Source organism: Penicillium maclennaniae (assembly GCF_028827695.1).
Source record: "Penicillium maclennaniae strain IBT 15551 chromosome Unknown utg000008l:1.0-3552695.0:1.0-3555053.0, whole genome shotgun sequence".
NCBI lineage: Eukaryota > Fungi > Ascomycota > Eurotiomycetes > Eurotiales > Aspergillaceae > Penicillium > Penicillium maclennaniae.
In genome coordinates, this window is record NW_026623220.1 from 3,352,042 (window position 1) to 3,379,360 (window position 27,319).

At 52.2% G+C, this 27,319-nt stretch overlaps 12 protein-coding genes across 12 annotated transcripts; 9 read left to right on the top strand and 3 right to left on the bottom strand.

The window, feature by feature from the left end:
* Positions 1-655: 655 nt before the first annotated feature.
* Positions 656-2,663, top strand: N7477_010209 (putative MFS transporter; the record flags this gene model as incomplete). Its single annotated transcript, XM_056971870.1, has 8 exons — positions 656-679; positions 734-744; positions 794-935; positions 993-1,183; positions 1,238-1,391; positions 1,451-1,546; positions 1,593-2,297; positions 2,349-2,663. 8 exons carry the CDS (start codon positions 656-658, stop codon positions 2,661-2,663), a joined length of 1,638 nt encoding a protein of 545 aa, XP_056818849.1.
* Positions 2,664-2,812: 149 nt separating this feature from the next.
* Positions 2,813-3,751, bottom strand: N7477_010210 (uncharacterized protein; the record flags this gene model as incomplete). Its single annotated transcript, XM_056971871.1, has 1 exon — positions 2,813-3,751. The coding sequence occupies one exon, from the start codon at positions 3,749-3,751 to the stop codon at positions 2,813-2,815; it is 939 nt and encodes a 312-aa protein (XP_056818850.1).
* Positions 3,752-4,281: 530 nt separating this feature from the next.
* On the top strand, positions 4,282-5,650 carry N7477_010211 (uncharacterized protein; the record flags this gene model as incomplete). The annotated part of the gene is made up of 4 exons (XM_056971872.1): positions 4,282-4,546; positions 4,625-5,049; positions 5,106-5,275; positions 5,335-5,650. 4 exons carry the CDS (start codon positions 4,282-4,284, stop codon positions 5,648-5,650), a joined length of 1,176 nt encoding a protein of 391 aa, XP_056818851.1.
* A 701-nt stretch (positions 5,651-6,351) lies between these two features.
* On the top strand, positions 6,352-8,217 carry N7477_010212 (uncharacterized protein; the record flags this gene model as incomplete). The annotated part of the gene is made up of 4 exons (XM_056971873.1): positions 6,352-6,453; positions 6,508-6,996; positions 7,061-7,801; positions 7,873-8,217. 4 exons carry the CDS (start codon positions 6,352-6,354, stop codon positions 8,215-8,217), a joined length of 1,677 nt encoding a protein of 558 aa, XP_056818852.1.
* A 1,973-nt stretch (positions 8,218-10,190) lies between these two features.
* On the top strand, positions 10,191-11,168 carry N7477_010213 (uncharacterized protein; the record flags this gene model as incomplete). Its single annotated transcript, XM_056971874.1, has 2 exons — positions 10,191-10,253; positions 10,308-11,168. The coding sequence occupies 2 exons, from the start codon at positions 10,191-10,193 to the stop codon at positions 11,166-11,168; spliced, it is 924 nt and encodes a 307-aa protein (XP_056818853.1).
* Positions 11,169-15,432: 4,264 nt separating this feature from the next.
* Positions 15,433-16,364, top strand: N7477_010214 (CFEM domain-containing protein; the record flags this gene model as incomplete). Its single annotated transcript, XM_056971875.1, has 3 exons — positions 15,433-15,519; positions 15,589-15,766; positions 15,820-16,364. The coding sequence occupies 3 exons, from the start codon at positions 15,433-15,435 to the stop codon at positions 16,362-16,364; spliced, it is 810 nt and encodes a 269-aa protein (XP_056818854.1).
* Positions 16,365-17,055: 691 nt separating this feature from the next.
* Positions 17,056-18,296, top strand: N7477_010215 (carnitine:acyl carnitine antiporter; the record flags this gene model as incomplete). The annotated part of the gene is made up of 5 exons (XM_056971876.1): positions 17,056-17,304; positions 17,366-17,414; positions 17,492-17,508; positions 17,570-18,183; positions 18,245-18,296. The coding sequence occupies 5 exons, from the start codon at positions 17,056-17,058 to the stop codon at positions 18,294-18,296; spliced, it is 981 nt and encodes a 326-aa protein (XP_056818855.1).
* Positions 18,297-19,141: 845 nt separating this feature from the next.
* Positions 19,142-20,277, top strand: N7477_010216 (uncharacterized protein; the record flags this gene model as incomplete). Its single annotated transcript, XM_056971877.1, has 2 exons — positions 19,142-19,294; positions 19,345-20,277. 2 exons carry the CDS (start codon positions 19,142-19,144, stop codon positions 20,275-20,277), a joined length of 1,086 nt encoding a protein of 361 aa, XP_056818856.1.
* Positions 20,278-20,698: 421 nt separating this feature from the next.
* Positions 20,699-21,437, top strand: N7477_010217 (putative ubiquitin conjugating enzyme; the record flags this gene model as incomplete). Its single annotated transcript, XM_056971878.1, has 3 exons — positions 20,699-20,878; positions 20,949-21,066; positions 21,181-21,437. 3 exons carry the CDS (start codon positions 20,699-20,701, stop codon positions 21,435-21,437), a joined length of 555 nt encoding a protein of 184 aa, XP_056818857.1.
* A 593-nt stretch (positions 21,438-22,030) lies between these two features.
* N7477_010218 (RTA1 domain-containing protein) lies at positions 22,031-23,542 on the bottom strand (the record flags this gene model as incomplete). The annotated part of the gene is made up of 5 exons (XM_056971879.1): positions 22,031-22,121; positions 22,170-22,244; positions 22,302-23,077; positions 23,280-23,407; positions 23,458-23,542. 5 exons carry the CDS (start codon positions 23,540-23,542, stop codon positions 22,031-22,033), a joined length of 1,155 nt encoding a protein of 384 aa, XP_056818858.1.
* A 130-nt stretch (positions 23,543-23,672) lies between these two features.
* N7477_010219 (Zn(II)2Cys6 transcription factor domain-containing protein) lies at positions 23,673-24,892 on the top strand (the record flags this gene model as incomplete). Its single annotated transcript, XM_056971880.1, has 2 exons — positions 23,673-23,741; positions 23,795-24,892. 2 exons carry the CDS (start codon positions 23,673-23,675, stop codon positions 24,890-24,892), a joined length of 1,167 nt encoding a protein of 388 aa, XP_056818859.1.
* A 555-nt stretch (positions 24,893-25,447) lies between these two features.
* Positions 25,448-26,692, bottom strand: N7477_010220 (uncharacterized protein; the record flags this gene model as incomplete). Its single annotated transcript, XM_056971881.1, has 1 exon — positions 25,448-26,692. The coding sequence occupies one exon, from the start codon at positions 26,690-26,692 to the stop codon at positions 25,448-25,450; it is 1,245 nt and encodes a 414-aa protein (XP_056818860.1).
* Between the last annotated feature and the right edge of the window lie 627 nt (positions 26,693-27,319).

Consider the following 27,319-nt stretch of genomic DNA (forward strand, 5'->3'; position numbering starts at 1 on the left):
GAGGACCATTTGGAGGATCTCTAACAGCTTTCGGCAAATGCCATATAGGCTATTTCCCGGTATGAAACATGAAACAGCCTTAATCTTTCGCCTCGGCCGAGTCAGGTCATCCCAAAGCGCTTAGTATGACGACACCACTGGGCAAGAAGTAGGAATCTATCGCCCCATAATGAGTGCGGCGATAAGCCGCGGGGAATTGCCGAAGTAGCCTTGTGGCAATGGTAAGCGACAGGCTTGAAGTTAGAAAGTCTGACAAGCAAATGGGGCCGCAAGCCGTGCGGGGGAATAATCCGGGGCGAAGAGTGGAACCCGGGGTAGCTCATGCTTTTGGACAGGAGTATGGGCATGCACATGGCTATCAGGACCCATAATGGCTCCCTTGATCCTTTTCCAAAAGATACTTGACCTATGGGAGCACTCGTGTTCATAGAAAACTTCTGATGCGCCACACCTTGGGGCTATCCAGTCTTGACTTTATACGTTGCACGGTATTTTTGAGCTATCGGCAAATCTCCAGCCGGCTGAATTCCGCACCAAGGCTAAGCTTGATTCTTCTTAAAGCTGATCAGGGAACCCCCCCTCTGAAATCGCTTCTGAATTACGCGCAAGTCTTACTCCATTGATTGATTCTTGACATCTGCGCGAGTCACCCATTATGGAGATGAACTATGATGCCAGCGTACGTCTTTGCCCGTTGTGTTGATGGTACCAGCTAACAGAGATCTTTCTCTAGGCTCTTCACCAGTATGCACAATGTTGTTCCAATGACTTAATGTCTACTAACGAGGACCAGGCTCGAGGAGGAGCTGGGGACGACGATCTATCCCGGCACGGAGATCATGGCCGATGTAGGCGTCCACCACTTCATCCACTCTTCAGTCAAGTCCGACCGCGTGCTGGTGCCCCAGCCATCTAATGACAAACATGATCCACTGGCAAGTTTCCCTTTAAGCTGCTCACTGTGCGACTTCTAATGACTCCATGTTATTTAGAACTGGAGCCGCTTTTGGAAGATGAGTGCCATGGCGATTTCAACGGCGACCTCGTTCAGTCAAGGCATAGGACCCCTGGCTCTAGCGCCCATGTTTCCCCAATTAATGGAGGCCTTCAACTCCGACTTGGCCGGTGTGGTGCAGTTCACTGGTGTCTGTATTTTGGTGCTGGGCTTCAGCAATTTCTTCTGGTAAGATGAACGTTGAAGTTGGGATGTCGTAGGTCTAACCAGATTGGTATATAGGATCCCCATTCAGACCTCGTATGGCCGTCGCCCAGTTCTGATCTTCTCGACCTTGATTTGCCTCGTCAGTAATATTTGGCGTGCCCTTGCAACTTCATACGGCAGCTACATGGGCGCCTGTATTCTCAATGGGTTCGGTGCAGGCCCGGCTGAGGTTCGTTTGAAAATCATCCGTCCGAAGTCTTTCTCTAATATTTTTTCATATTGATACAGACCTCTCAACCCGAGATCATCGCGGACATTATGTTCCTTCATGAGCGTGGTGCTTACAACACCCTCTACTTTACGGCTTACTTTGGATCGCTCATGGTAAGAATACCCCACGTCGGAAAAACCATCTTCTAAAATCTACTAGGTCGGTCCTATCATTGCTGGTCCCATGGCAGAGCACGTTGGCTGGCGCAGCTTTTTCTGGCTGAATGTCGGCGTCCTGGGAGTCGTCCTGCTTTTCCAGATCTTCCTTTTTCCGGAAACCAAATGGCGCCGTGTTCATCCCGATGATGTCGCGAATGAAGCCAATAGCACGTCCACAACAGAGATTATGGCTGAAAAGCCTGTCGAGATCACCCAGCAGGAAAACATCAACGTGGAAACTGCCGCACAGCAAGACCCATATCTGCACCACGGCATGCCATCGAAGCAACAGTTCAAGCTGTGGCAACTGGATGGGAACAACCTCAAAACTGTCCTGCTCAGCTTTTGGATTCCTTGGAAGTTGTTGAGCTTCCCTATCGTTGAGCTGGCAGCCTTTGTGGTGTCCTGGTCAGCCAGTTGCTTCTTGACGCTAAATTTGACCCAGAGTCAGGCCTTCGCGGAGCCTCCCTACAACTTCAACAGTCAAACAATCGGGTTCTTTAACTTTGCTATTCTTATTGGAGCCTTCATCGGCTTGGCCACCAATGGTCTTCTCTCAGATTGGATATCGATGAAGTCCACTATTAAGAACAAGGGCATTCGAGAGCCCGAAATGAGACTGCCGGCCATGGCGATCTACGTGGTGATTATGATCATAGGAAACTTCGTCGTCGCCTTTGGCTACCAGTACAAATGGGACTGGAAGGTAAGTTCACGTGTTCCTCGTACGAGCTTTTCATAATCTAATGTCTCGTAGGTGATTGTCATCATTGGCTACACAGCCGCTGGAATCCAAGTTGCTGCTCTTCCAGCCATCGCCAGCACTTACGCCGTCGACAGCTACAAGCCCGTCGCCGGCTCGATATTCGTGTCTATTACCGTCAACAAGAATGTCTGGGGGTACGGCTTTAGCAAGTTCATCACTCCGTGGGTCATGGAGAGCGGCTTTGTCAAACCCATCATGGTCAACATGTGTCTGACAACGTTGTGGTGTCTCTGTGCCATCCCATTCTACTTCTATGGCAAGAGATTCCGAGGTTGGACGGCAAAGTCTTCGGTGCACAAAATGTAGACACTTGATTGGCGCAATACGTTGAGGACGGATCAAAATTGAATCAACACCAATCCATTGAATGCTTTCAGAATAAACGAGCTAGCGCTGTCGCTTGAATGTGGCCGGTATCATCGTAAAGAAGTGCAAGACAAATCGTGTTCAAATGCTCAAAAGTCGTCGTCATCGGGGTCGTAGAGATCAAGATCCAAAGTTGCCTTCGGTTTCGGTTTCGGCGCTGGGGCTGGGGCATGGCCAGATGGCCGAGGTGGTGGTGCACCGGCGAAGGATCCAGCTTGCGCCGCAGCCTGAGCTGCCTCGTCCTGCCTTGAGTCCACCGCAGGTGGCGGAGCGGGTGCTTCTGCGACTCCGAGGCCCTCTGCCTCCCGTATCAGTCGCTCAACCTCCTTCTCTGGATCTGTTCCAGCTGCAAGCTGAACTTGACCCATCAAGCCCATGCGTATCCGCTCCTCCATCGGATATGGCAACATGTAGACCTCGCGCGTGACATTCGCGGACTCGTCTAGCCACTGTGTCGCGCTCTTGGTCACGGATGAGACTGGTTCGGTACTTTTCTCCGCGGTCGGCTCGCCATTGGTACCTGTCATTGTGGCATCCTTGTCTGTAATTTGTGGTCGCATTCCCTGGCCTTTGTTTCCGGCACCACTGGCTGCATCGGCAGCGGCTTCATTATTGTATTTGCTGATGCGACGTGCAAAATCCAAGAGAAGGCGGTAATCAATCTCCTTGCGAGAAGCCAGCTTCTTCGCCCGGGTCTCGTTCTCTTCTTCGTAGTCTTCGTCGCTGTCGCTTTCGTCATCGCCGCAGGCAGTCCGGATCTCTTTATCAAATTCCTCAATATCTCGAACTATTCCCTTCACTCGGTCCTCCAGTTGTTCGGCTTCTGCTCGGAGGAGTAGAATTTTTGCGTAGTTCTCTTGATGCCGTCGAAGTGTGTCGATGGAGGTGGTTAACCTGCTGTCGGCTTCCAGTAGGGCTGTAGCTGCAGCCGGCGCTCCTGCTGCAGCGGGAGCCGTGGTCAGAGTTACAAGAAGCGCATTGAGTTTAATCTCGACGTCAGAGAGGGAGGTCTGCACGAGGGCGTTCATTTTGGAGGAAGCTTGAAGGCGCGATTGCTTCAAGGTTGGGATGAGAACACAACCAGAAAATAGTAGGATTCTGCTTGCCGATGCTTGGAGGATCTTATGTTGAGTACTGTACTGTTGGTCAGTTACCAAAGGGATTGGCACCTCCGAAATCGCAGCGCAAACAGCTTGGAGCAAAGGGAAGCTCGAAGCTGAAATGCGGAGCCTCCCACTTCGGTCAATTACCGATCACGTGCTCGCATACAAGATTCACATTCGAAAACTGCGATCGAATTCGAGTTCTGAGCTGGACCAGTAGAAGAGATTAAGTGACTCGTGTATCCTAGGTTACAGTCGACAATACTTGGTTATTTCACAACTGCTAGTGGCTCAACGGCTCTTCGGCAGTGGGGGTCCAATGTTGCTTCCACTTATCAGCACCTCGGCAATTGCAATTGAACGTCTTTTGTCTATTGATTCTGTACGTACATGCAAAGCGCAACGGCTTATACAACTTATGACTCGCGCTTCGAACCCTTGACTGTCAACCTGCCATGGAAATCCAGCCAGATATCGTTCTCCAGCGTCCCCTCTCACGCTGTGAGCGGGGTCCAGGCCTGATCCTCGTCCGACCTTCGTGCTACGCAGATTGCCAACGACAAAATCACAGTCTTGACCCAGAACCGCTCCTGAAATGGGCAGAAGAAAGCTTTGCAATAGTTCAAACCACGTTCGATGCAGAGACTAGCGATGCTGCTAAAGTGCAAGACATGATCAAGGCGGCCAAGGATAGACTCCATAATCTGAGAGGAATGTGCAGTGAAGGATAGATACGGTTTAATAAGCAAGTTCATCATGAGGCTCCTAATACTGAGACATATGCTAATGATTCTCTAGTTTACGGTTCCAGGACTGACTATGCCCCTGGTTTCGCTGCAATTTTAGCAGACACGATCAAGAATGACTCAAGTCTGGCGGCAGCAGTCAGCTTTGACTACTGGGAAACCGGTGGAGAAAAGCCAGTCCTCTTCCATGCGCACAACGAACTAGAGGTTCCTTCCCAGGGATCGATGCAGACACATCGTTATGCCGACGTTGCTTCCTCGGGCTTTATAGTTCCGGGACATCATGCATTCAAAATATCGACCGCGGGTGTGTCGCATACTCGCAGTCTGGCCTTCTTGAAGAAGCATCTTGGTGGGCCATATTTTGACCTCGAGGCTATATGGGATGAACACACCTACTATGAGTTTGGCGATCGGTCGGTCGAGAAGACCATGGCCACGATGGTCCAGGAACCATACGTCAACCACGTTCCCACAGTAAGACACATGTTAAGAAAATTATGCTGCATTTGAAAAATACTGATGAAACTCAGCTGACGGGAGGCATTGGACGAACGCATCTGAGTCACTTCTATCTCAATCATTTCATCCACAGCAACCCCGATGATACAGCACTCGAGCTGATTAGCCGTACGGTGGGCACCGATCGGATCGTGGACGAATTCATCTTTTCTCTGACGCATACTCGGCAAATGGATTGGCTGTAAGTGATCACGATCAACGGCTACCTCTGCCTCTCACTCAAATCTCACGCTTGCCAAGACTGCCAGGAATTCCTGCGACTGGTAAACCCCTTCGCATCCCTTTTACTTCTGTGGTCAATATCCGGGGTGACCGACTATACCACGAGCATATCGCCTGGGACCAGGCCACCGCGTTGGTGCAATTAGGGCTGATGCCCGAATATTTACCATTTCCGTACCCTTTGCCTAATGGTAAGACGCCAGCTCTTGGCAAAAGATTTGAATACCGCGTGCCGGCAGCTGGGGCCGAGTCTGCCGAAAAACTGGAGAATGAGCACTCAGTTCTGTCGAATCAAATGTTCGAATACAAGATTCGTGAGGTCGATGACAAGTAAGGTCGCAGGGAACTCGGTACCTGAGGTACAGTAACTCTTGGGTGGTGGGAAATCTCCACCCACCGCGGGCCACGCAACCATGGATAATATTCTCTCCTACATCAGGGGGAGCGAGCTCTCAAATTTCTATAGTATTTAGTTTGATCATTCATGGGAACAACTTATCCTGCATGTGTAACTGCGCGATCTCCCCAATTGCGGCCCCGCAGCGCCCCCAACGCGGCACAGTGTATTAGGCCGAGCTGACCACTCTCACCGCCAGAACCTGTTCTTCGTGGAGAGCTCGGATCTCGCCGGAGCTGTTGGTTGACATCACCACAGCCTGGTGCCTAGGTAAACAATAAGACAGGGCGACCGCACTCGTTTCCTCATTCGATATGGATCCACGATCAATGCCGATCTCTAGCCCGCTTGAGCCAGGCTCGCTGCACTTTAACCCCACTGGGCCCATCATGTTGCGTAGATCGAGTATGGACTTCCTAGAAAGTTGGTAAAATCCGCACCAAGTCCGGCCCCAACCGGAAGAAGATGGTGCTTTGGGCATCATTCATCATTCATGCTATGGGGCCACGCAGGAGGCTAACGTCGAACGGCAGGATTCGAAAGTGACGAGTCCATGCGCTTGTGCCTCTATATAGACCCCGAGGTACCTGAAGGGACCTGCACAGGCCCGTTCTCAACCTCCTGCATCTAGTGTCAACATGGTGCTCGCCCTCGTACTGGCCCTTGTATCGGTCTGCTATGCAGCTCAATTGCCCATAGTTGATCTTGGTTACGAGCGGCACCGAGCCATCTCATTCAACGTATGTCACTGGCCCCTATATGCTTAGTGTGTAACTGACGGGAGAAATCTGCAGCACACTCATGGCTTGTATAACTTTAGTAACATTCGTTATGCCGCACCGCCTCTGGGCGACTTGCGCTTCAGGGCCCCCATGTTGCCTGAGCAGAATCGGACACAGGTGCAAGATGGTTCGGTAGGCCGACTTTGTCCGCAAGGCCTTCCTCTCTGGGAAGAGGATATCGAGCCTGCATTCCTGCTGAGTTTGGTGGAAGGCACCAGCTTCAACCTCTCGACCAACGTTTCTTCGTATCCGTATATCCCCCAGAAGATGGACCCTCGGACCACCGAAGATTGCCTGTTCCTGGACGTGATTGTTCCCAAAAAGATCTTTGATCGAGCTCAGAACAAGACTTTCGTTCCGAGCAAGACCTTGGCACCAGTTCTGGTATGGATCTATGGCGGTGGTTATACCGAAGGAGACAAAAGCATGTATAATCCCTCGGGCTTGATCCAGGAAAGTACCGAAGGCGATGGAATCTTGTTCGTTGCGATGAATTACCGCGTGAGTTTTGGCCCCCCTGCTGAGAAGCGTTGCCCCAGTCTAGATTGATCTGACACCTCCTTAGTTGGGAGCCTTTGGCTGGCTTGCCGGTGAATCTCTCACGAGCAACGGCACCGCGAATGCAGCGCTACACGATCAGCGCTTTGCTCTGGACTGGGTATACAAGAACATTCACTTGTTCGGCGGTGATCCGAAAAGAGTCACAATTATGGGTGAGTCGGCCGGCGGTGGTTCCATCATGCACCAGATCACAGCATATGGCGGAAATGCCGGCCCGTCTCCGTTCCAGCAGGCGATCGTACAGAGCCCAGGATGGGTTCCTGTCCCCAACAAGACGCAGCCGGAGCAGACCCTGCAGCAATTTTTGGGGATCCTCAATGTCAGCACGATAGAAGAGGCGCGCCAAATGTCGAGTGAGAAGTTGATTGCTGCCAATGCCTACCAAATCGCCACGAAGGCAGACTGGGGCGAATTCGTCTATGGGCCCGTTGTGGATGGTACTTTCGTGCCAGCTTTGCCCGGTCAACTTCTTTTGGAAGGCAATTTCGACCGCAATCTCAATATCATGGTGGGCCACAATGCAGATGAAGGACTCGTTTTCACTTCTCCGGATGCGCGCAACAGCAGTTGGGTGGCCACGTTCCTGGAACAGTATTACCCCAATATCCGGCCCAATGTTACCGAGTATGTCACCAATGTGCTGTATCCGGCCAAGTACGATGGATCTTACGGCTACACCACTCCACTCGAGCGCGCCGCTTTCCTCATCTCGGAGCTTATCTTTGTTTGTAATACAGACTATATTGTGAGAGCCCTTCGCCCCGACTTCCCTCAAGGATCCATTGAGCCCAACTGACTGTGTTTGACTTTTTCCAGAATCGAGCCTACCACGGCCACACATATGCCTATGAGTTTAGCATCCCTCCTGCGGTACATGGCCAGGATGTGCTGTACTCTTTCTACAACAATGGCTCCAGTGCACTCAGCTCTTCACTCGAAGGATTGTCCGTCACCAATGTTACGGTCGCCGAGATCATGCAAGAGTACTTCACCAGCTTTGTGGTAACCGGCACTCCAAGATCGGCTCTAGGCCCAACATTCCCTTCGCACGGTCAGCGGGGCCAACTGATGAACTTTGGCAACACCACCGTTCAGCCGATGCGTGACACGAGCAACAACCCGCGCTGTCGCTTCTGGCAGACGGCGCCTTACGCGTCATGAGCATGATAGATAGCGCTTTGTTTTGATTTAATTCCGTATACTTTCGTACCTGAGGAGATGGGAAGGTTGGGGGGGGTTCACTTGAATCTCCTTTCCAGACGAATGCAATGATTATATTTCAATCGTGTAATCTATTCATCGAACGCCAAGGTAGAGAAATGTAAATCGGAACGACCGACCATGTCCGGTATCTAGCTCTCGAAGTTCAGAGAAGCCAACCAGTGGTCCATAATTTGGTGGGTCGAACCACGGTCGTGATCAATTCATTGACCGGACCGAATTTTTCCACAGACAATTTAGGTTAGGAAAGGTGCGATACCTCGGGCCAACGGTTTAACAAAAGAAAATCGATAGATTACCGGCCCTTGTCTTTGAGCGGAAGGCCAGAGTTCCACATGGTCGAAAGAAACTGCTCCGGGGGTCTCATCACCCCACCAGAAACCTTGCATCTATAGTTTGCTGCAAGAGATTTCATGATATCGCGACATCCCATGGATTTTTTATGTCCGCTGATCAAAAGGGCCCAGACGGGCGGGGTTTCTCTTGGCAGCATTACAGCATTGCCTTGGGGGTCGAATTTGTGTAATTCTGTCAGCCGTGCAATACGAGCCGGCCCGAACAGTGGGTGAAATGACATTATTCTACAGTCCCAGGCTCGCAGTGGGCATGTCTTCGGATGCTTGGTCATTCTGCGCTTCTTCTGAGCACCTGCGTGGGCCGGGGTAGAGGAGGGAGGAGGGGGGGGGGGAATGGGTTTGCAGAATTTGCTTGTCGAGGGGAGGCGGAGGGGGGCGGGCAGGGTATTATTCTCAGGTGGCGTGAGAAAGGAATTGGCAATAATATGCATGTGCATGAGACATGGACCCTGAATCGTAGATAGTGCAGGCGATTTGCAGTGGACCCATCTTGGCAACGCCGGGCAAACCCATCTTTGTCAGGAGTCGGTTAGCACCGTCTCAACATGGAAGCATAGCAATGAGTATTGATCGATTCGGGATTAGAACCGGAAGACATGGAGAAGCCGGCAACCCGTTCTAATTTCAGTGTGTTTTGGTTCCTGTCACACAGACAAAGGCGATTGAGGCTCGGGGGGGGAAAGGGTGATCGGCAGAGTTCATGTCACAAAAAGGAAAAAAGATAGAGAAAATAAAATAAAATAAAATAAAATAAATTTATGTTTTGAAACGAGAAACCCCTCGAACTGGGCAAAAAGGGCAAAAGGACAAGAACAGAAGCTAAGCGTCTCGGCCCCCGGGGCCAAACTAGCTCCCTAGCTCCCAAGCTACTGTTCCCGGGGTCAAGCGACAAATGGGGCCAACACCAATTAGGCCTGCAGGAGGCCGCAGGTGCAGAGCCCAAGAGGAGGGCCACTAACGGCTTTCAGACGCCCGGCCAAAGTGTGTCTCCATCCGATATTAATAGCGCGAGCCCTGCGCACTTAGCCAATCGTGAGGAACGGTGTCTCGGGAACAAAAGCTTGCCCGGCCCTAAACATCGTGCCATTAGCCATGATGGTTATGGTTATGGGATCCTTCGGACAGGGCTTCGATTACAGGACCGTACCGACCGTACCGACGCCCGTATTATGAACAGTGGCAGGCACCCACGTTCCGGCCTCGTAGGGCCTTATATTCAAAGGCATGCGACATTTGCTCCGTTGAATTATACCACCTGGGGAAATCCTGCGTTGACTTGCTTGCCAGATTCGACACTGGGCGCCTGAGTCTTCCGATTCTGTGACTTCGACCCGACGTGTCCTGGCTGGACTTGCTCTCTCTCTCTCTCTCTCTCTCTCTTTCAGTTATCTACTCGTGAACTCAACCGGGTCGCGCTCTTCATTTCTGACTGTTCCCTTTCTTCGTCCTTTCCTTCTCCCGTCATATCTTCAACGTCCTTCGCCATGCGTCTCAACCCGTGGGCAACGGTCTGCCTGGCCGCGTCGATCGCATCTTCAATCCCCCTCGCGACGTCTCATGAGATCCACCTGCCCTGATTTGCCGTCTCTGGGCTGGGAGAACGACGTGAATTCATATTTGGTAGGCAAACCCGATCAATTTGATAGAGATTCCTCTATGCTAACCGGATTACAGTCCCTCAAATGGGCGGTGATCAACGGCTCGCTCTATGCCAACGAGGATCGCGTCTTCCCGCCTTCAATGTCGATGCAGCTCCATGCGCCTCAGCGGGAAGGCCCAGCGAAGACCCTCGTGATGGGCGATGAAATCGAGCTCTCATATGCCCTGGAAGCCCGACCTCTCTCCACCGAGGAAAATGGCTCCACCTCGACCATCGTGAGGGTTCGCGTGGACTTGTTCGATTTCAAAGGCGAATCGGTGACTACCGACGCTGTCATCGTCGATCTTCTTTCTCGCCCCGATGGCTCAAACTCCATCACTCGAATCCGCATGGAACCGACCAAGAAGCACAATGCAGGTCGCTTCCACCATGACCGACCGTGGCGCATGAATGTCTGGCCAACCATCTTCAGCGGAAAGGACAAGCAGGGCTCGTCCCCAGAGGAAAAGACGCAGCCAACCACCAGCATTGCCAGCGACAACGGTACCCCGTCTCGACCTCAGTCTGCCAATGCAGCTACCAGCAGCGCTGCCCAGTCGCGGTATGGATTCATCTTCTCGCCCTACTGGTCACCCACCACCTACACTAGTCGCCCCTACCACCACTCGCATGGCGGCCACCGTGACCACAAGTTTATGCGCTTAATGCGCCCTGTGATTCTGCCTGCCGTCCTTGGGGCTATCGCTGGCCTGATCGCCTGTCTGGTTGGTTTCGTGTTGGGTCACCTTTTCATGACCCTTTCAGTATATCTCGGTCTTCGCAAGAGGCCGGGCCGCCAGACCAGGACAAGATTCATCGACGATGAAATTGACGCGGAAAAGGCGCAACTTCTGCCTCAGATTCATGTGACAGAGGTTGATCCAATGGACGCATAAAAGAACAGTGGCATATCTTTTACGGCGCAGGTTGGGGCTTTTGTTTTATTATCACAGCGTTCTCATGCATGACAAGCATCATTTTATTCTTATCACAACATTTCTTTCCTTTCTATGTATACTTATGCAGTGAATATGATTCCCCAATGAGGCTCTCATGTACAAATTTACACACTTTTCCCGACTTATCCTGTGTTGCCGATTATGTAGTATAGTTCTATACTTTCTCACATCGAAGGCCGGCTGGCCCAATGGCAAGGCGCTTGACTACGAATCAAGAGATTGCAGGTTCGACCCCTGCGTCGGTCAATTTTTTGGACATTTGCTCAGTAATGTGGAGTTGATTTTTTTTTTCTTTGGTCCGATGGGACGGGATCCACCCGGAGTCGCCGGTCTAAGCCGAGTCAAGATGTCTCACCGACGTCTTGGTGTTCATGCTTATTTTACATCAATGCGACCCTAAGTCGGGCTGTCTTGTGCTTGTGTGCCATATTTTACGAGCAGTTCAGCTAGCCGTCGGAATTCTGGAAATTCCATGGTCCGCTTTTCAACCTCAGGGTTGCGCTAGGTACATGCTTTCGACAGGGTGGCTTCCCGATATATATAATCCCTACAATTGAAGAGTCTCTCTTAAATTCTAACCTTGACAAAAAACCATTGCATAATGAGGAGGAGAAGCTCATTTGCACAACACAATGCGTGACCACTTCATTAAAAATCTGGAAACACGTTGGGTGTCGGTGGTGTTTCCCGAACTTCGGGTTATGTGACTAATAGTCACAGCTCAGCATAGGGCCGTTTAGGCACCCATTGCTGTACGACACGTTAAGGTTGATCGAGCACAAAACACACGCGCTAGGGGGTTCCCCATGTCCAGGATTGGCCGTTCGTGACAGCCAGGGCTGATTTGATCTGCCAGCCTAATCCCACCCCGGTCGTTCAAGAAGATCCACATCGGGATGTCCTAGTGGGTAACTTAATCTTGGTGCCTGTTTCGCCCGTCGCGTATGATACAACTTTTCTCAGGAGTTGTGCCGTGTTAGGGTATCATGTCCGAGGCCCGCGGATATTGCACCCCCCCCCCAAAACCACCCCAAACGGACGCAGAAATTGGGTATGGTTCGACTCTGAAACCACATCGCAGTGGCTGGGCTTGAAAACAGCGGAAAACAGACTAATTATACCGATGATACCATGTATCAAAGTTAGGCAACCTTGACAAACGCTGCAATTCCATCCACGGGTTTCCACGGGTGTTGATGGATATATACAGAGGCCCACAGTTAGGCTCGACTAAACATAATACCTTCGATTCAAAGCTCCGTCGACCGTGGGAACATTATCTATGACTAGTATTTGGTGAATCACGACTATTTTGGTCCAAATCTCAGAGTAATGCACGAGAGCAACCATCATTGGCAGATTGAAGTTGTGGCGCTAGCATTTGGTTCAGGAATGCGGCCAGCACAGGACACATCCTGAGTGTTTCGTTCATTGATACTTGATTTGACAGGGTGAACAATTTATTTGTGGGTAGTGTCTGTTCACTTGTAAAGCTAAGCTTTCAAAACCTGCAGAAAGATGGAGTCGGTTCCCGATCACCATGTCTCCAGTTATGCGAAGGAGCACAGGACCGCCGAAAGTGCTTAGTACTTGAATAGCTGAGAGCTAGACCCGCTGCAGCGATGGAAGAAAGATCGCAGCCATTCGTGCCCGGTGCGTTGCTCCGGTGGCGAACCAACGGCCCGGATCAATTCGTGCACGCCGCTGTAGGTGCAGAGCAAGGCATGTTTGAGATAAGCCGGGCATCCAGCGGCTGATGTTCCGGTAAGGGCTATCGGTGCTCTCGACAGTAGGAAGAAAGAAAAGGCGCCGCGCAGTCTCTCCAGCTGAGTAAAGTTCCCATGCTCACTGCTGCATCACATAACCTGATGCCGAAAAAAAGTCTTTGCCAAGGGCTTCGTCATGCGATCGGCGAGCTGCCCAGGTCACCTTGACTAGGAAGGCCATTCTCAAGCCTTGCCTGCAGCTATCTTTGCCTGAAAAGAAGATGTTCGCAGCTGTATAACCCCACGGCTGTGTTGCAGCACGTGTATGCGGGTTAAGGGATAAGAATTGACGGGTCACTCGCTCCGTGCATCAATCGCATGCGGAGGGAAAAGTGAGTGCCGTTCCTCTCCACGCTTCAACAGCAAAGAGACATTAAGTGATCTTTGGTCATCCCGACGGATGTAATTTCGTCGTGCAGAGTGCCGTGGAGAAGGGGTCGGCCACTGTCATCACATTGAGAGCATGTGTATGGTTTCTTCTTGGAAGAGAGCAGATAGATCGCCGGCGAGGAATGAGGCATTGAAAATAGGACCAAATCAGCCACAGGAAAGTCCAAAGCTAAAGCATGCAAGATAGTCGTGATAGATGAATTCTGCTAGGCGTTCGAACAGTTACCGCAATCAAATATCTTTTTTTTTTTTGTTTGCAGACCCCCTTGCGCTCGACAAACCAAGACACAACACAACTTGGTGCAAGAGACCGAACAGGTCACTGCTCATGCAAGCGAGGGCCACTCTCCGATATATTCGACAGGCAGTCCCCGCTACACCGGGACTGATGTGGATTTGGCCGTCACTTGGAGGCAATGTAAGCTTTCTGACGCGTGGTTTTCGGGCCCTTTTTGACATGCAGAAGCAGATGGCCTTCGCAGATTGCCGCGAATCAATTCTCACGAAGACGTCCGAGACCCACGCCGATACATTTTCCAAACGGAATGCGGTCACATGGTCCGTGAGAGCCATGAGTCCTCCAAAACATTGCAATGAGTTGGTCAGCTCGTTCCAGACCAAGTGGGAGACGTGCCCAGGAGCGTCAAACACATGAGACTCAAGCGGAACCTTCAAGGCGAGGCAGAGATTATGGATCAGGGCAGTCAATCATGTAAACTAGGCCAACCAAGTCAACCAGGTAATTAAAGTAAACAAGATCATTACATCAGGTCAGTAGGGTTGGGAGAAGCCTATTCTCATCGCAGATGCGCATTGAACACTGAGTCTACGTATGTACAGTACACCGTGACCCGGTTCCCCACCTCAGATCCAATAACCGGGAAAAACAAAAGAATCGAGCAATAAGAAGTGAAATATGGAAAGCCCAACATTCTACTGTAGATCAGAATTGCGACATCATAAATGAGCCGTGTCGCAGCGAGGTCATAGTGGGTCAGCACTAGAGAGAGTTGGGAAGGAGAAGCCCCTCCGACCCTGTCCTGACCGGCTTCATGACCTTGTGGCGACACCAGCCACACTGGCGGTGACGACAGGATTCAATAGTGCGATCGGCCGCTCGATCTGTCCAGCAGCTATTCGGCTTTGTTCCACTTTGCCCCCGGGGCGGCGATCACCCTGCGCCACCCCATTGTTTTGATTTCTTTGCAATTGCACGTCCATCATAATTCCATTCAACCTAGAATGTCATATTGTGGCCAGGGGCCATCGTTCGTAGTCTCATCAGCGGTGGCATAATAACTTGAAGCCCGGACGATGCAAGGCCATATTCTCACCGGCAATGAAAAATTGAATAGTCCATGAATAGTCCCATCTGAAGTTCCAGTCGCCCAGGGAAACCCCCCCCAAAGCCCAGCCCCGAGCGCCTCTGATTTTCTCAATTTCAGAAGGTTTGGGGCCCCTGCGAGGACCGGAGCCTATGAGATCGACGCCTAAAAGGAGTGGAGCCCTGAGGCGTGCATCTCTAACCTGTTCATCCTGTATTTGAGCTCCAGATCTGACTTGTCCTAGCTAGGCCAATTGAGAACCGCTCGGCAAGGTTCTGCACCTCGATGACTTCATGATGCTTCCAGGCACGGTGGATGTTGACTCCTCCCCAGCCACGTTGGGCACTTGACGCAGGACCACAACCCGAAAAAGCAAACAGCACGGCCACACGGTGGGTTCTGCTTGATCATGCTCGGCCGATTGGCTTGGGATGCCATCCACGGCCACTTCCTGTGCCCTTTCAGCTGGGTGAACACGCGAAATGATGCTCATAGACTAGTGTGCTTTCATGGTGCCCACTTGCCCAGCTCCAATGGGTACGTGCAGCTTGTTTGGTTCCTAGCCAGATCCCTTCCTGATATAAAAGACCCTGTGCCGAGCCAATGTTTCTCCTCCTTTTTCTTTCCAATTAGTCCCTAATACCCAATCTATTCTCGTTGAAGAACTCTTCCATTTTTTTTTCCTTCTTATTTTCTTTGATCATATTCTCCATCTTCACGATGAAGTCCTTCTCCCCCGTTGCGATGGCCCTTCTGGCTGCGGTCGGTGCGATTGCTGCCGCCGATGTATCGGCCACTGAGTGCGCCGTATGTTATCTTCTTTATTTACACTGTACGAGTACTGAAAGTTTGGCCGCTAATATTCGACTGTCATAGACGATGTGTATCTCCAACATGAACGCCAAGGCCTCTGAGCTTGGCTGCACCTCCGGTGACGTGGATTGCCTGTGCAAGAACCAGGACTACGCGTACGGTATCCGTGACTGCACCAAAGAGGCCTGCCCTAATGACAATGCCGAGACGGTTGTGAGCATGGTTCTGGCAAAGTGCCCTAGTGCGTGCCTCCATCAGACCTATAATAACTTAATGCTAACAAACCATTTGCAGGCTCCACTAGCTCTGGATCGAGCTCCATGACCTCGACTGCTTCAGGCAGCGATGCGACCACTACCAGTGGCTCTGGCGCTGGTGTTGGTGCCGGCTCGACCACCGGTGCGACCACCATCACCACCACTGACAGCGATGGCTCGACCACCATGATCACTACCACCACTACCGGCCCTGTGTCCGGCGCGACTACCATCACAACCACTGATAGCGATGGCTCGACCACCATGATCACCACCACTACCACTGGCTCTGGTGCGGCTGCTACTGGCAGCGACGTCTCGACCACTATCACCACCACTGATGGCAATGGCTCGACTACTATGATCACCACCACTACCGGCACCTCCACTGGCTCTGACTCCACTGCTACCGAGACCTCCAGCTCTGGCAGCGACAACGCCGCCGGCTCTAGCACCTCGACCGGCTCCGACTCCGGCTCCAGCTCTGCTCCCTCCTCCAGCAAGGGGGCCGCTCACCCCATGGCCACTGTCGGCAGCGGTGCTTTCGGTGCCCTCGGTCTCGCCGCTCTGCTGGTCCTGTAAATTGGACCATTGACGTTGTAATTTGGAGATAAAGACTATGGTCTATGATCTATGGAACTCAAGTAGCTTAATGTCGATTTAATGAAGTCATGCTCCACTCGGGCACGTGCCCGAAGCCCTACGCATGTGATTGCGGACCCAATGTTGATTGTTCCTCCTTCCTCGTACGTGTAATGAAGCTCTTTGTACGCGAGCGTCATCTACTGTAATTGAGACTGGGGGTCACTTGTATCACTTGGACCTCTCGAGCTAGTCCCGAGGTGGACATCCTTTGTTCCGCCGGAAAAGTGGGAGGAGCTTTCCCGTCGCCCGGCTCGGCCAGCTCCGATTAGAAACAGTCCAAAAAAAAAACAGAAAGAACCAGACAGACCTGTAGTCCATAAGCTATATGGTATGGAAAATGGACACCTAGTGTAACGGAGATGGATAGCTTTAACAGCGGTGGATCTTAGCGGGAAGCTGGTTTCTCCGCACCCGAGCCGAGGCACAAGTTGTCCGGGGAAACGTAGCCCTCCGTTCGGCTTCGGTCCGCATACTCTTGGCCGATCTGTGTGACGGAATTTCTAAATCTTTTGACTTCTGACTTCTGACAACTCTTCAACCCTCTCCTAGTACCCTTTATTCTCTCTGGACATCTCCTCTCTCCCTCCGAAGACCTTGCAATTCTCTCCCCCCCCAACACCTGACCGCCATGTCCACCTCCACTTCTCCCACGCAGGAGCTCAAGGATGAGCTCGAGGTCCTAGAGAAGAAGGCCATCAACCAGACCATTCAGCAGATTCGGTCCCTAGCGGCAGGTGCTGCTGGTGGCCTCTGCGCGGTCGTGGTCGGACATCCCTTCGACCTCGTCAAGGTGCGCCTGCAGACGGCCGAGAGGGGCGTTTACGCTGGCGCCATGGATGTTGTGCGCAAGACCGTGGCCCGTGAGGGACTCGCTCGGGTAGGAACCATAACATGATGCAATTCAGGACGACAATCAGGCTAATGGAGTATTCGCTAAGGGTCTGTACGCTGGTGTTTCTGCTCCGCTTGTGGGAGTCACTCCAATGTGTAAGTCGCCTGGAACCTCAATCGCAATTGTGTGAAATTTGAAATGAATTACAAGCTAACATGGCCGTTTCGGGCAGTTGCTGTCAGCTTCTGGGTACGTCTATAGGAGCGGGTCTTTGTGATCGAGTCGATCGGGTGATTCTAACGCCGCATAGGGCTACGACGTGGGCAAGACCTTGGTGAACAAGTTCAGCACCGTTCCCGTGGTGAACGGCACCCCGCAGTATTCTATTGCACAAATTTCCGCGGCCGGGTTCTTCTCGGCCATTCCCATGACCTTGATTACCGCGCCCTTTGAGCGTGTCAAGGTCCTCCTGCAGATCCAGGGCCAGAAGACTCTGGCCCCCGGGGAAAAGCCCAAATACTCAGGCGGTACTGATGTCGTGCGCCAGCTTTACAAGGAGGGTGGTATTCGCAGCGTGTTCCGCGGCAGCGCCATGACCTTGGCTCGTGACGGCCCTGGATCGGCTGCATACTTTGCCGCCTATGAGTACATCAAGCGGTCGCTGACCCCTAAGGATGCGGAGGGTAACGTCACTGGCGAGCTTTCCCTACCTGCTGTGCTGACGGCCGGTGGTGCTGCCGGTATTGCTATGTGGATCCCCGTTTTCCCCGTCGACACCATCAAGTCCCGCCTGCAGAGTGCCCCAGGCAAGCCCACTATCGGCGGCACCATCAGTGCGGTCTATGCCAGCGGTGGCTTCAAGGCCTTCTTCCCTGGCTTCGGACCGGCTCTGTGCCGTGCCGTGCCTGCCAACGCAGCGACCTTGTAAGTACCCATGGCTCTGTTTATGGATACATTTATGGACACACAACTGACCGTTCAACAGCCTGGGTGTTGAGCTTGCTCATAAGTTCATGAAGAAAATCTTCAACGACTAAGTCAACCGACTGAAATGGGGTCGTGTCGGTCTTCTGTAAATAATGTATTTCTTGTGTTTTTTGCAGCGTTGTTTCTGTCGTCCATCTACGGATGGAAGTCTGCGATGGGTTGTACCTTTAAGGAATACCCTGTGGGTTCCTGTTGATTTGGATATTTTCACCCTGGAACATCCTTCGGGGGATTTTGTATAGATCGGGCTTCTACAAAGTTGTCTATACATTGCATTCGACCTGCCCCCATGTTTTACAGCCATCAAAAGTTCATCACTGAGTAAAGGCTATAGGAAAGACCGAGTGGATCAATTATGGCCAATGGTGTCCACCGTTCGGAAGCGCTCGCTTGCAAATGTGGTGACTAGCGGCCCACTCGGGGGTCAGTTGAGGCTCAAAACTTCGAACGTCTATGGCCTGATGGACCACAAGGGTCGGAGCTAGATATAGCGCAAAAATACGCGAAGCTGGATTGGTCGTACATTGAGGGGCTACAAATACTCTTAGTGGCGGTTCCTCAGGTTATTTTGGGGGCTGATTCTGCTTACACAGCGCTGACAATTGAGATCTAGGGGACATTAGGGGGGTTCGGCTATGAACGGATGGGCGGGTACAGACTACAGACGACGAAATGGTGGGGAACACTGGGACAAACATTAAATATTCGTCAAATGAAGGGTTAGGCAACTCAAGGGTCCAGAGACCGACGAAAGCGGTAAAACGTAAACTTGGACCATTTGAGGCGGTGCTGCCTGTTTTGGTGATTTCCGTTTACTTTCCATAAAGAGCCGCCCCGTCCCGGCTGACTGCCTTCCCTTCTTCAACACTTTTATCAACTTATCGGTCTCTTAACCATGTCGACCCTCACTAGTCACGTTGTTCGTCGGGGCGTCGATGTCGCCTACACCAGCTTCAAGTCCCAGGACCCCGAGAAGAAGCAGCCCTCGGGCCTGCAGATCTTGGGCCTGTTCTTGACTGCTTTGGTGTTTGGCCTGGCCATGTTCTCCGTAAGTGCCCTGCTACCATCCTGCTTCGATAGATGACTAAATTTTCGAAGGTCGAGTACACCTATAACTGCGTCATTGCGACCCTCGCCGCCGTCGAAGACTCGAACCCGGACATCTACATCCGCGTCGACGGTGATGACATCAACAAGCCTCTCGACCCCAACGGTCAGGAGCCCGAGGCCGAGATGGCCAGTCACCCTGCGCCCATCACCAGCAAGCTGCGTCGCGCCGTTAAGCACCTCCGCGCCCGTGGCGGCTTCTGGTCGCGCTTCCGGGGACTGTCCATGTACATCGTCATCAGCATCGCCCACAGTATCCTGGTCGGCATCTTCCCCATTTCCATGCTCTCTTTCATGGGCCAGCTTATTGTGCAGCCACTGGTCAGCGTGTTGCTGTCTACCTGGCACATGGCGTGGGTGCACATCGTCATCTCGGAGCCTTCCCCTAAGCGCTTCTACCAGCGCATCCCCAGCTACCGTACTTTCGTGAAAATTGCCCCTGCTGCGGCTCTCGAGAGCGCCCTTGCCTGCGCTGCTCTCTACGTCCCTTTGGCCATCGCCAAGGCCGCGGGTTGGATCAACATGCAGCCTGATATGGACCACGCCACTTCAAACCTGTGCGGTTATCTGGCTGTCAGTGCTCTCCCTGCCTTTTTGTCTTTCCTTTTGTCCATTCCCGGTCGCGTAATCTTTGTTCGTGTCGCGGCCTCGATGCTGCCGGAGGAAGATGAGACCATCGTGCCCTTCGACCGCTCGTTCGGCGGCAAGGTTCAGCCTTCTATTGTGGGTGGCAGCGGCAAGATTGGCCTTCGCGATGCATGGACCACTTTCGACTGGGCTGGTCGTGTCCGCTTTGTCAAGGTCATTGCCAAGGCCTTTGCCATCGAAGTGGCACTCGTGGTGCTTGCCGTGGTGGCTTTGATCGCCCAGTTTGCCATGATGCCCTCCGATCCCGATTTCCCCAAGGAGACGCCTCCGCAGTAGAAAGATTTGGGCCTTGCAATATCTCGAATGCTGGAATGTTGGAACGGTGAAAACGTCTGATGCACTCTGGATCACTAGTCATGTACACCCAACTCTATGTACTCGTCGCATACCTCCGACTTTATACTACTACATTCTCGATACCTTAGCTTCCAATACGAGATCCGGTCTGGAATACCACAGTTAAGCTTAAATACGTTCACGTGTAGACTTCCTCGAAAAGGACTCGTATCAGTAACTTCGGGATCTATACGCCTTCACTCGCCGATGACCGCCCCCGCTCTTCACCGCCTTCATTTCTTTTTGTGCCTTCGAAGGTCCCCCTCACTTGCCTCTTCGATTTCCCACATTCTGGATCTGCATCCATACTCCTCTCGAAACCTACGCACCGGGCACCGCTTCAGTCCTATCGTCCTACACCATGGCGACGTCCCCGGCCGGTCGTATGCTGTCTCGCCAGCTGCAGCAGATGCAATCCGACAAGGACATTCCCGGAATCAGCTGTGGTCTAGTCGACAGCAACGTTTTCGAATGGGAGGTTATGCTCATGATCTCGGACGACGTGAAGTTGTATGGAGGTATGGCTTTCCGCTGGGAGGATGTACACTCCCGAAACACCTTGGAAGCGGGACATGCTCCAGCAGCAGATATTCTGTTCTCGCTATTTCCAGAGAGTTGCTGACACTCGGCTCACAGGTGGTTTCTTCCGCGCTCGCCTCACTTTCCCTATCGAGTACCCTCACATGCCGCCCAAGATGAAGTTCGAATCTCCTCTCTTCCATCCCAACAGTAAGTGATCACCCTATCGAGAGTTCTAGGAGTATCTCTATGGATTTGCGTGGATCTCCCAGAGATATGGCTCTATTCGAAGATAACATGCTTACTCATACCTTCTTCTACCAGTCTACCCCAATGGTGACGTCTGCATCTCTATCCTGCACCCTCCCGAGGAAGACAAGTACGGCTACGAGTCTGCCGCCGAGCGCTGGTCGCCCGTCCAGACCCCCGAGACCATCTTGCTCTCTGTCATTTCCATGCTCTCCAGCCCCAACGACGAGAGCCCGGCAAATGTGGAGGCTGCCCGCCTGTGGCGTGAAAACCCAGCCGAGTTCAAGAAGCGTGTGCGTCGGTGCGTGCGGGAGAGTTTAGGCGAGGAGTAAACGAGGATTCATGAAACTTTTCTTTGTTCGGTGCATCTGGCTGGTCATTTTTTTTTCTTTACTTTCGATTTGCCCGAGAACTATGATCTCGGGAGTTTTGCGTGCTCGTGGTGTTGCTCTCATTGCATGATAGAGCGAGGGATCTTCCATAAGTGGAATGATCTAGCATTCATGGCCACGCGTTGAGTTCACTCATTTCCCATTCATGGGGTTTATGATGCACGATCTGGGCTGCTGGAGTTTCGTGCCTACTGGGATCTACGGGCTTGCATTTTGGTATTTTCATTCCGAGCACGTTTGTTTCTACTTCGCTTTCCAGTCTAGGTATAAGCCTCTGCCGTTAGGAGAATACGGACGGTCAAGTGGACAGACTTGATACCTAGGAACCAATGATATTCAACGTTTCAAAATTTGATTGTATTCAGCAAGTCTTTGCCTAATGAGGTCGAAAGAGTTGTTGTCGCGAAGCTGATATGTTCAAAATTGGTGACACGCTATGCTGAGTTCTATCCAATGCAGGTCGAAAACTAATTAGAAGGTATTGAAAGGGGGTGATGATGTATGAAAAGCGCGAAAGACGCAAAGGGTCTGAACTATTTGCGATTCTTGTATCCGGTGCGGATTGAAGGAAGGAAAAGCCCCGGATGGAAGATTGTAAAAGTGAGACAAGCCAAGGCAATCATCCTAGCTACAGTCAGTTGGGCGTCCAGCAGAGGTGTTCTCCATACTTACATTCCATCGAGAAGCAGGAACTCATTCTCCTTTTGCATCAACGCACTGCCCCAGCCGCCAGCCATCTCGGGAATACTAGAACATCGTAAGCATGGAATTTTCCCCTGGGCATTTGTTCTCGAGGGGACTTACCGATAGATACAACGGATAATGACTGTGAGGTAAGCGAAGATTTCAGCACCGATGATCAACTTCATCCTCATTGGGGAAATTGCCGGCGTGGCATCGTCTAGATTCTTTTCGCCTTCGAGTCCATTCCCACGACGTGCGACACGGATGAAGAAGTCCAAAGCGAACAACCCGCAAACCGCCATGGTAGCCACCTGGAAAGCAATACCGGCGATGATGATATCGTCGCCTACCTTCAGCAAGAACTGGTTGGTCGAACCTGCAGCCGCTGCGACACCGCCGCCGGCCGCTTGGAGGACCAGAGATCCGACATCACAGCTGATGAAGATCCAGGTGAACAAGCGCGGCTTCAATCTCGAATGTTCGGGTCCCAGATACAAGACGATGTGTTTGAGGGTCAGATAGACGCCTGCGGCCACAAAGGTGGGTGCCAGCACCAGACACACAATTTGCAACTTAAAGGCGCCTTCATTCCACGGGTTGTTGGACATCAAGACGCGACCAATGTATCCTGCCATTTCCATCACAGTACCGATGCCCAAGGCGACCATGAAGGTCCATGTTCGGAAATAGAACCCGAGACCGATCTGGCACAGACCGAGTACCCCAAAGAAGACGGTGAAAAAGACATTGCCACCGAAGTTAGGCGTGTATCCGTATGTCGTGGCGGAGACAGGGCACTCTGGGCTGACCGCCGTACACTCAGCATAGCCCGGCATGGTGGACAGTCTGGGGAGGGGTGATTCGAAATTGGAAGGGCCGAGAAAGAAGTTCCGCGCCTGCAGGGACAACAGTGCTTATAGCAGTGTGCACGGTCAAGCAACCGTCGACTTCTCGACCCTCCAAACCCTGTTGACCCTGGAGAGACTGGGACCACAGAACGCGCGCGATGCCTGCCAGTGTGGAGTAGGTCAATATCAAAGTGCAGCTGTGATTTCGCCTGATTGGGGCTCGCGATCGCACTCGTTCTCGTTTTCGCACCCAGGGGTTTCCAACCGTTCGCTTGGCCCCATCGACTCCACTTGTGTCGGAGATGGTTATCGCCCGTAGCTCGAACGAATCGGCGAGTTCATGTTTGCCGTCCCCAAACGTTGGGTGCGGAAGAGGCTCTAAGCTCAAAGGGTTGGGTCTGGACCTGGGAGATCGATGCTGCATTTACCCTTTTCAGCCATTTTCGATACGATCGATATCTCAATATTGACATGGACATCGAGACATCGAGACATCGAGATCGACTTCATCATTGACATCAGCGATGTGAGGCTCGGAGCTAACCCATCTGATGGGGGGAAAATCGGGCATAGGTAGGGAATTCCACGTGACTCCTTCGCTTCCCTTCGTCACCTTCGCGGACTGTAAGGGTTCAGAGCCGACATGCCTCCTCGTCGGGCGCATACCAAGTCGCGCAATGGCTGCGATCAATGTAAGCGGCGTCGGGTCAAGGTGAGCTTCCCTTTACGTCATTTCTCCGCGTTCCCGTCTCTTAACCTGCGCAGTGTGACGAACGAGGTCCGCCCTGCTCCAACTGTATCTCGCGAGAGATCCACTGTACCTATTTGAAGGCACCGCCGCGTGGAGCCGATGCCACCCATGTGCGGCCTCCGTCGATCACCGACTCACACGACTCGCGAGATCCGGGGACGCCTAGGCCCCTCGCGCCTATCAGCCCGGCCTCTACGCCATCGGCTATCTCAGGCGTCCGTGATTTAGAGCTGATGCACAAGTTCTCCACCGAGACCTTCAAGACCGTTTGCACCGCCGACTCGGAATATCACGTCTGGCAGATGATCATCCCGCGCCTGGCCCTACAGTACGATTTCTTGATGAACGGTATCCTGGCATTGGCATCCCTACATATCGCCTCCACGAGCGAGTCGCCGACTTCCCTGGCCTACATCGACACCGCGCTTCAGTATCATAATCTCACCTTCGCGCCCTTCCGTGCGGCGATTGCCAATCTCACCCCCCAGAATTGCGAAGCTGTGCTGGCACAGTCGATCGTCACCACCGTCATCGGTATCGCCTTGCCGCGAGTGACCGCTGCTGGGGATGAGGGCTCTAACATGACCGAGAATATCGTCGTCGTCTTTGAACTTTTACAGGGAGTCAAGAAGATCTATCACATCGGGGCTTCCTGGATTAAACTCAACCTATTCACTCGCCAAACGAGCGTATGGGAAACCGATGCGGTCGGTTTGGATCGTGAAACAAAGACGGCGCTCGATCGGCTCGCTTCACTCAATGATGAGACACTGGCTAGTATTGACACGGACCAGTATCGCATTAATAAAAACGTCCTTGCTCATCTCCTGCATTGTTTCACATTATTTGCCAGATCATCAGACCCGGCCAATGTCCTCGCGTGGCTGGCTGCCGTGGACAAAGAATTTGTGGAAAATGTCCGGCGTCGCCAGCCATTGGCACTGCTGATTCTGATGCACTGGGGCGTATTACTGGGCGAGCTAGATGGCACATGGTGGTGGGCTCGAAAGTCGGGTCGAGCTCTGATCTCTGAATTGTCGCACATCTTACGCCCGGGGGACATGCGATGGGCCGACTCGTTGGCTTGGCCTCAGCGGAAGATGGGCCTATGATACCGGGTGTTTTGCCGAGTGTCTTCCAACAAGATCTCGGCTGGTCTCCCACCTGAGGACTATTAGACCGAGCCTCACTCTCCCATGAGCATCGCTCACTGTAATTGAGATCGGGGGACAGATGATTGAGTGATATCATGGCTTCCTGGCTGCATACTCTGAACCGCCCAATCAAGCTAGCAGTGCTATAACTAGCCACTGACTCGGCTCTTTTGACGGATACGGCCGCTTGAGGCTAATCGTACAATACTCCTACTCCCTAAAGAGTTTGTCCTACGCAAGCGACATCTCACCAGCATGAGATACGAACTGTTGAATATTGGTTGCAAAGGCAACCTTCCCGAATTGTATGCGATACTCGGGTCATCGGAAGAAAAAAAACAGGCCATGGAATCGTTTCTTGGGAGTCTTGAGGACCCCCAGCGAAGACCTGTCTTGCCTGCATATATCATGAATTTTTGAAGCTAATCAATTGACGTACATGAACCCCCCCATTCTCTGTCTGATCAGAAAATTCTAGCAGCCGCTTCACTCTGCAATCCTGGCAACCAGACCTCACATTTTGGCCTTTTTCATCCCCTTTCTGTAGATCCCTTGAATTCGCAACTTGTTGATACTGTCTACCTGATCTCTGCATGCACGTAGACTCAATGGCCCTCCCACCTGTTTCATCCAGTAGGAACGACCACAGTCGAACAACCAATTGCGTGACGCAACCTGGACCAATTCAGCCAGGAAACATTGTGGTGCGCTTTGGTCCTCCGTGAAGACTATCTGCGGAAGCTCGCGTCGGATCGACGGCGGGGCATTGGTCATGGCGATGTCGATGTACTCGTCAAAAGTAAAGGGCTCGTACAGCTCGGAGCCAATCTGCACAATGCCCGTGGTGCGTGCTGCGGCGTGAAGTAGACATGCATTGGCCACAAAGTCGACGGGTATCTCGTCGATGATGTTGGCGCCTGTTTTGTAGCCTCTTGCGGCGTGCCACACCTGCGTCGCGCCCTGGTCTGCCATGTAAAATTGATAGAATTTGTTCAGCGGTGTTGAATCCTCCAGTCCATACAGTGGATACGGATGTCGCAATGCTTGACCGAAGATGGTTGGGCGAACAAGGAGAATCGGTAGAAGCGGATAGCGCTTTAGTAGGAGCTTTTCCATGATGTATTTGGCCTGGGCATACGTCGAGGAGAAACGGGGCGCGTGGGGGGAGTCGTCCAGCGTCAAGATCGATGCAAGTTCATCTTCTGGATCTTCGTTGGCGACGGTGTACGGCCGCTCCAAGACCGGGCCGTCGGGAAGGAAGCTGTTGCAGTAGGCAGTTGACAGCTGGATGAGAAGCTTCAGACGTCGGAAGCGCGATGCAATCCGGGCCAACTCCAGTGCAGGGAGGCAGTTGTTCTCGAATGCGTCCACCAGACTGGACTCCAGACTGATTTTGGCGGCCGTATGAATCACCAGCGTGATTTGGTCGCGTAGCTGCTCCATGACTCTGGCTTCGATTCCAAAGTCCACATCTTTCATATCCCCCATCACAAATTCGATTTTCTTCGAATCCAGCATGGCTTTCGTCTGGTTGGGCATGGCCCTCTTCCATTTCTCAATTGCCTGCTCTGGTGGACCCCGAATCAAAACATAGATCCTGCGTGCAGGCAACTGAAGGGCCAGTTTATACAATAGACATCCTCCCAGAGACCCAGTGCTTCCGGTTAGAAAGACTGTGTGCGCCTCGAAGATCTTTGAATAGCCTTCACGGAGGACCGGATCGACCTGCGATGGGACGGGAACTGGCAGCGACGTCATCGAACTCTCGTGCTGCACAAGTTGAGAATATCTTCACAGAGAAGTCTTGAAGGAAGATGATGATTGGAGACGAGGGAGCCGAGGAAGATGCGAAGGCACAGGTAGTGGTGATATATCAGGATGGGAATCTGATGCTGGGGCATACGACTTGATCCCCACGAAGAAGGGGTGGTGGCACAAGATGCCAAGGTGCCCTTCTCGATGTCACTCTGGAAACTATGTAGTCGATTCTCGGGATCAATGCTAAAGGCAATAGCCATTGAGAGAGACGAGAAAAGCGAAGACCCGTATTCAGGTTGCAGGGGGGGGTTCATTGCCATTTGCTAACATATCCAGTTGTTGCCGACTCATGGATGGCCGTCGAAGATAGAACAACATCGAGAGATTCCGGTTCGTCCAAGCGCGAGGTCCAGTTTGGGGTAAATTGCAGATGGAATTAGAGCCTGTGAAATTCGCCAGTCCACGTAGGCCTTTGGATAACAAGGCATGAAGTTGATGCGCGGTATGGATGGAGACTGGACGGGGCAAACACGTCGTACATGGCCTGGAGTGCAACGGGAGGATACCGAGATCCGGTCTACTTGTGAAATGGTCGGAAAGTAGCATTTAGCTATTGAATAAAGGGTA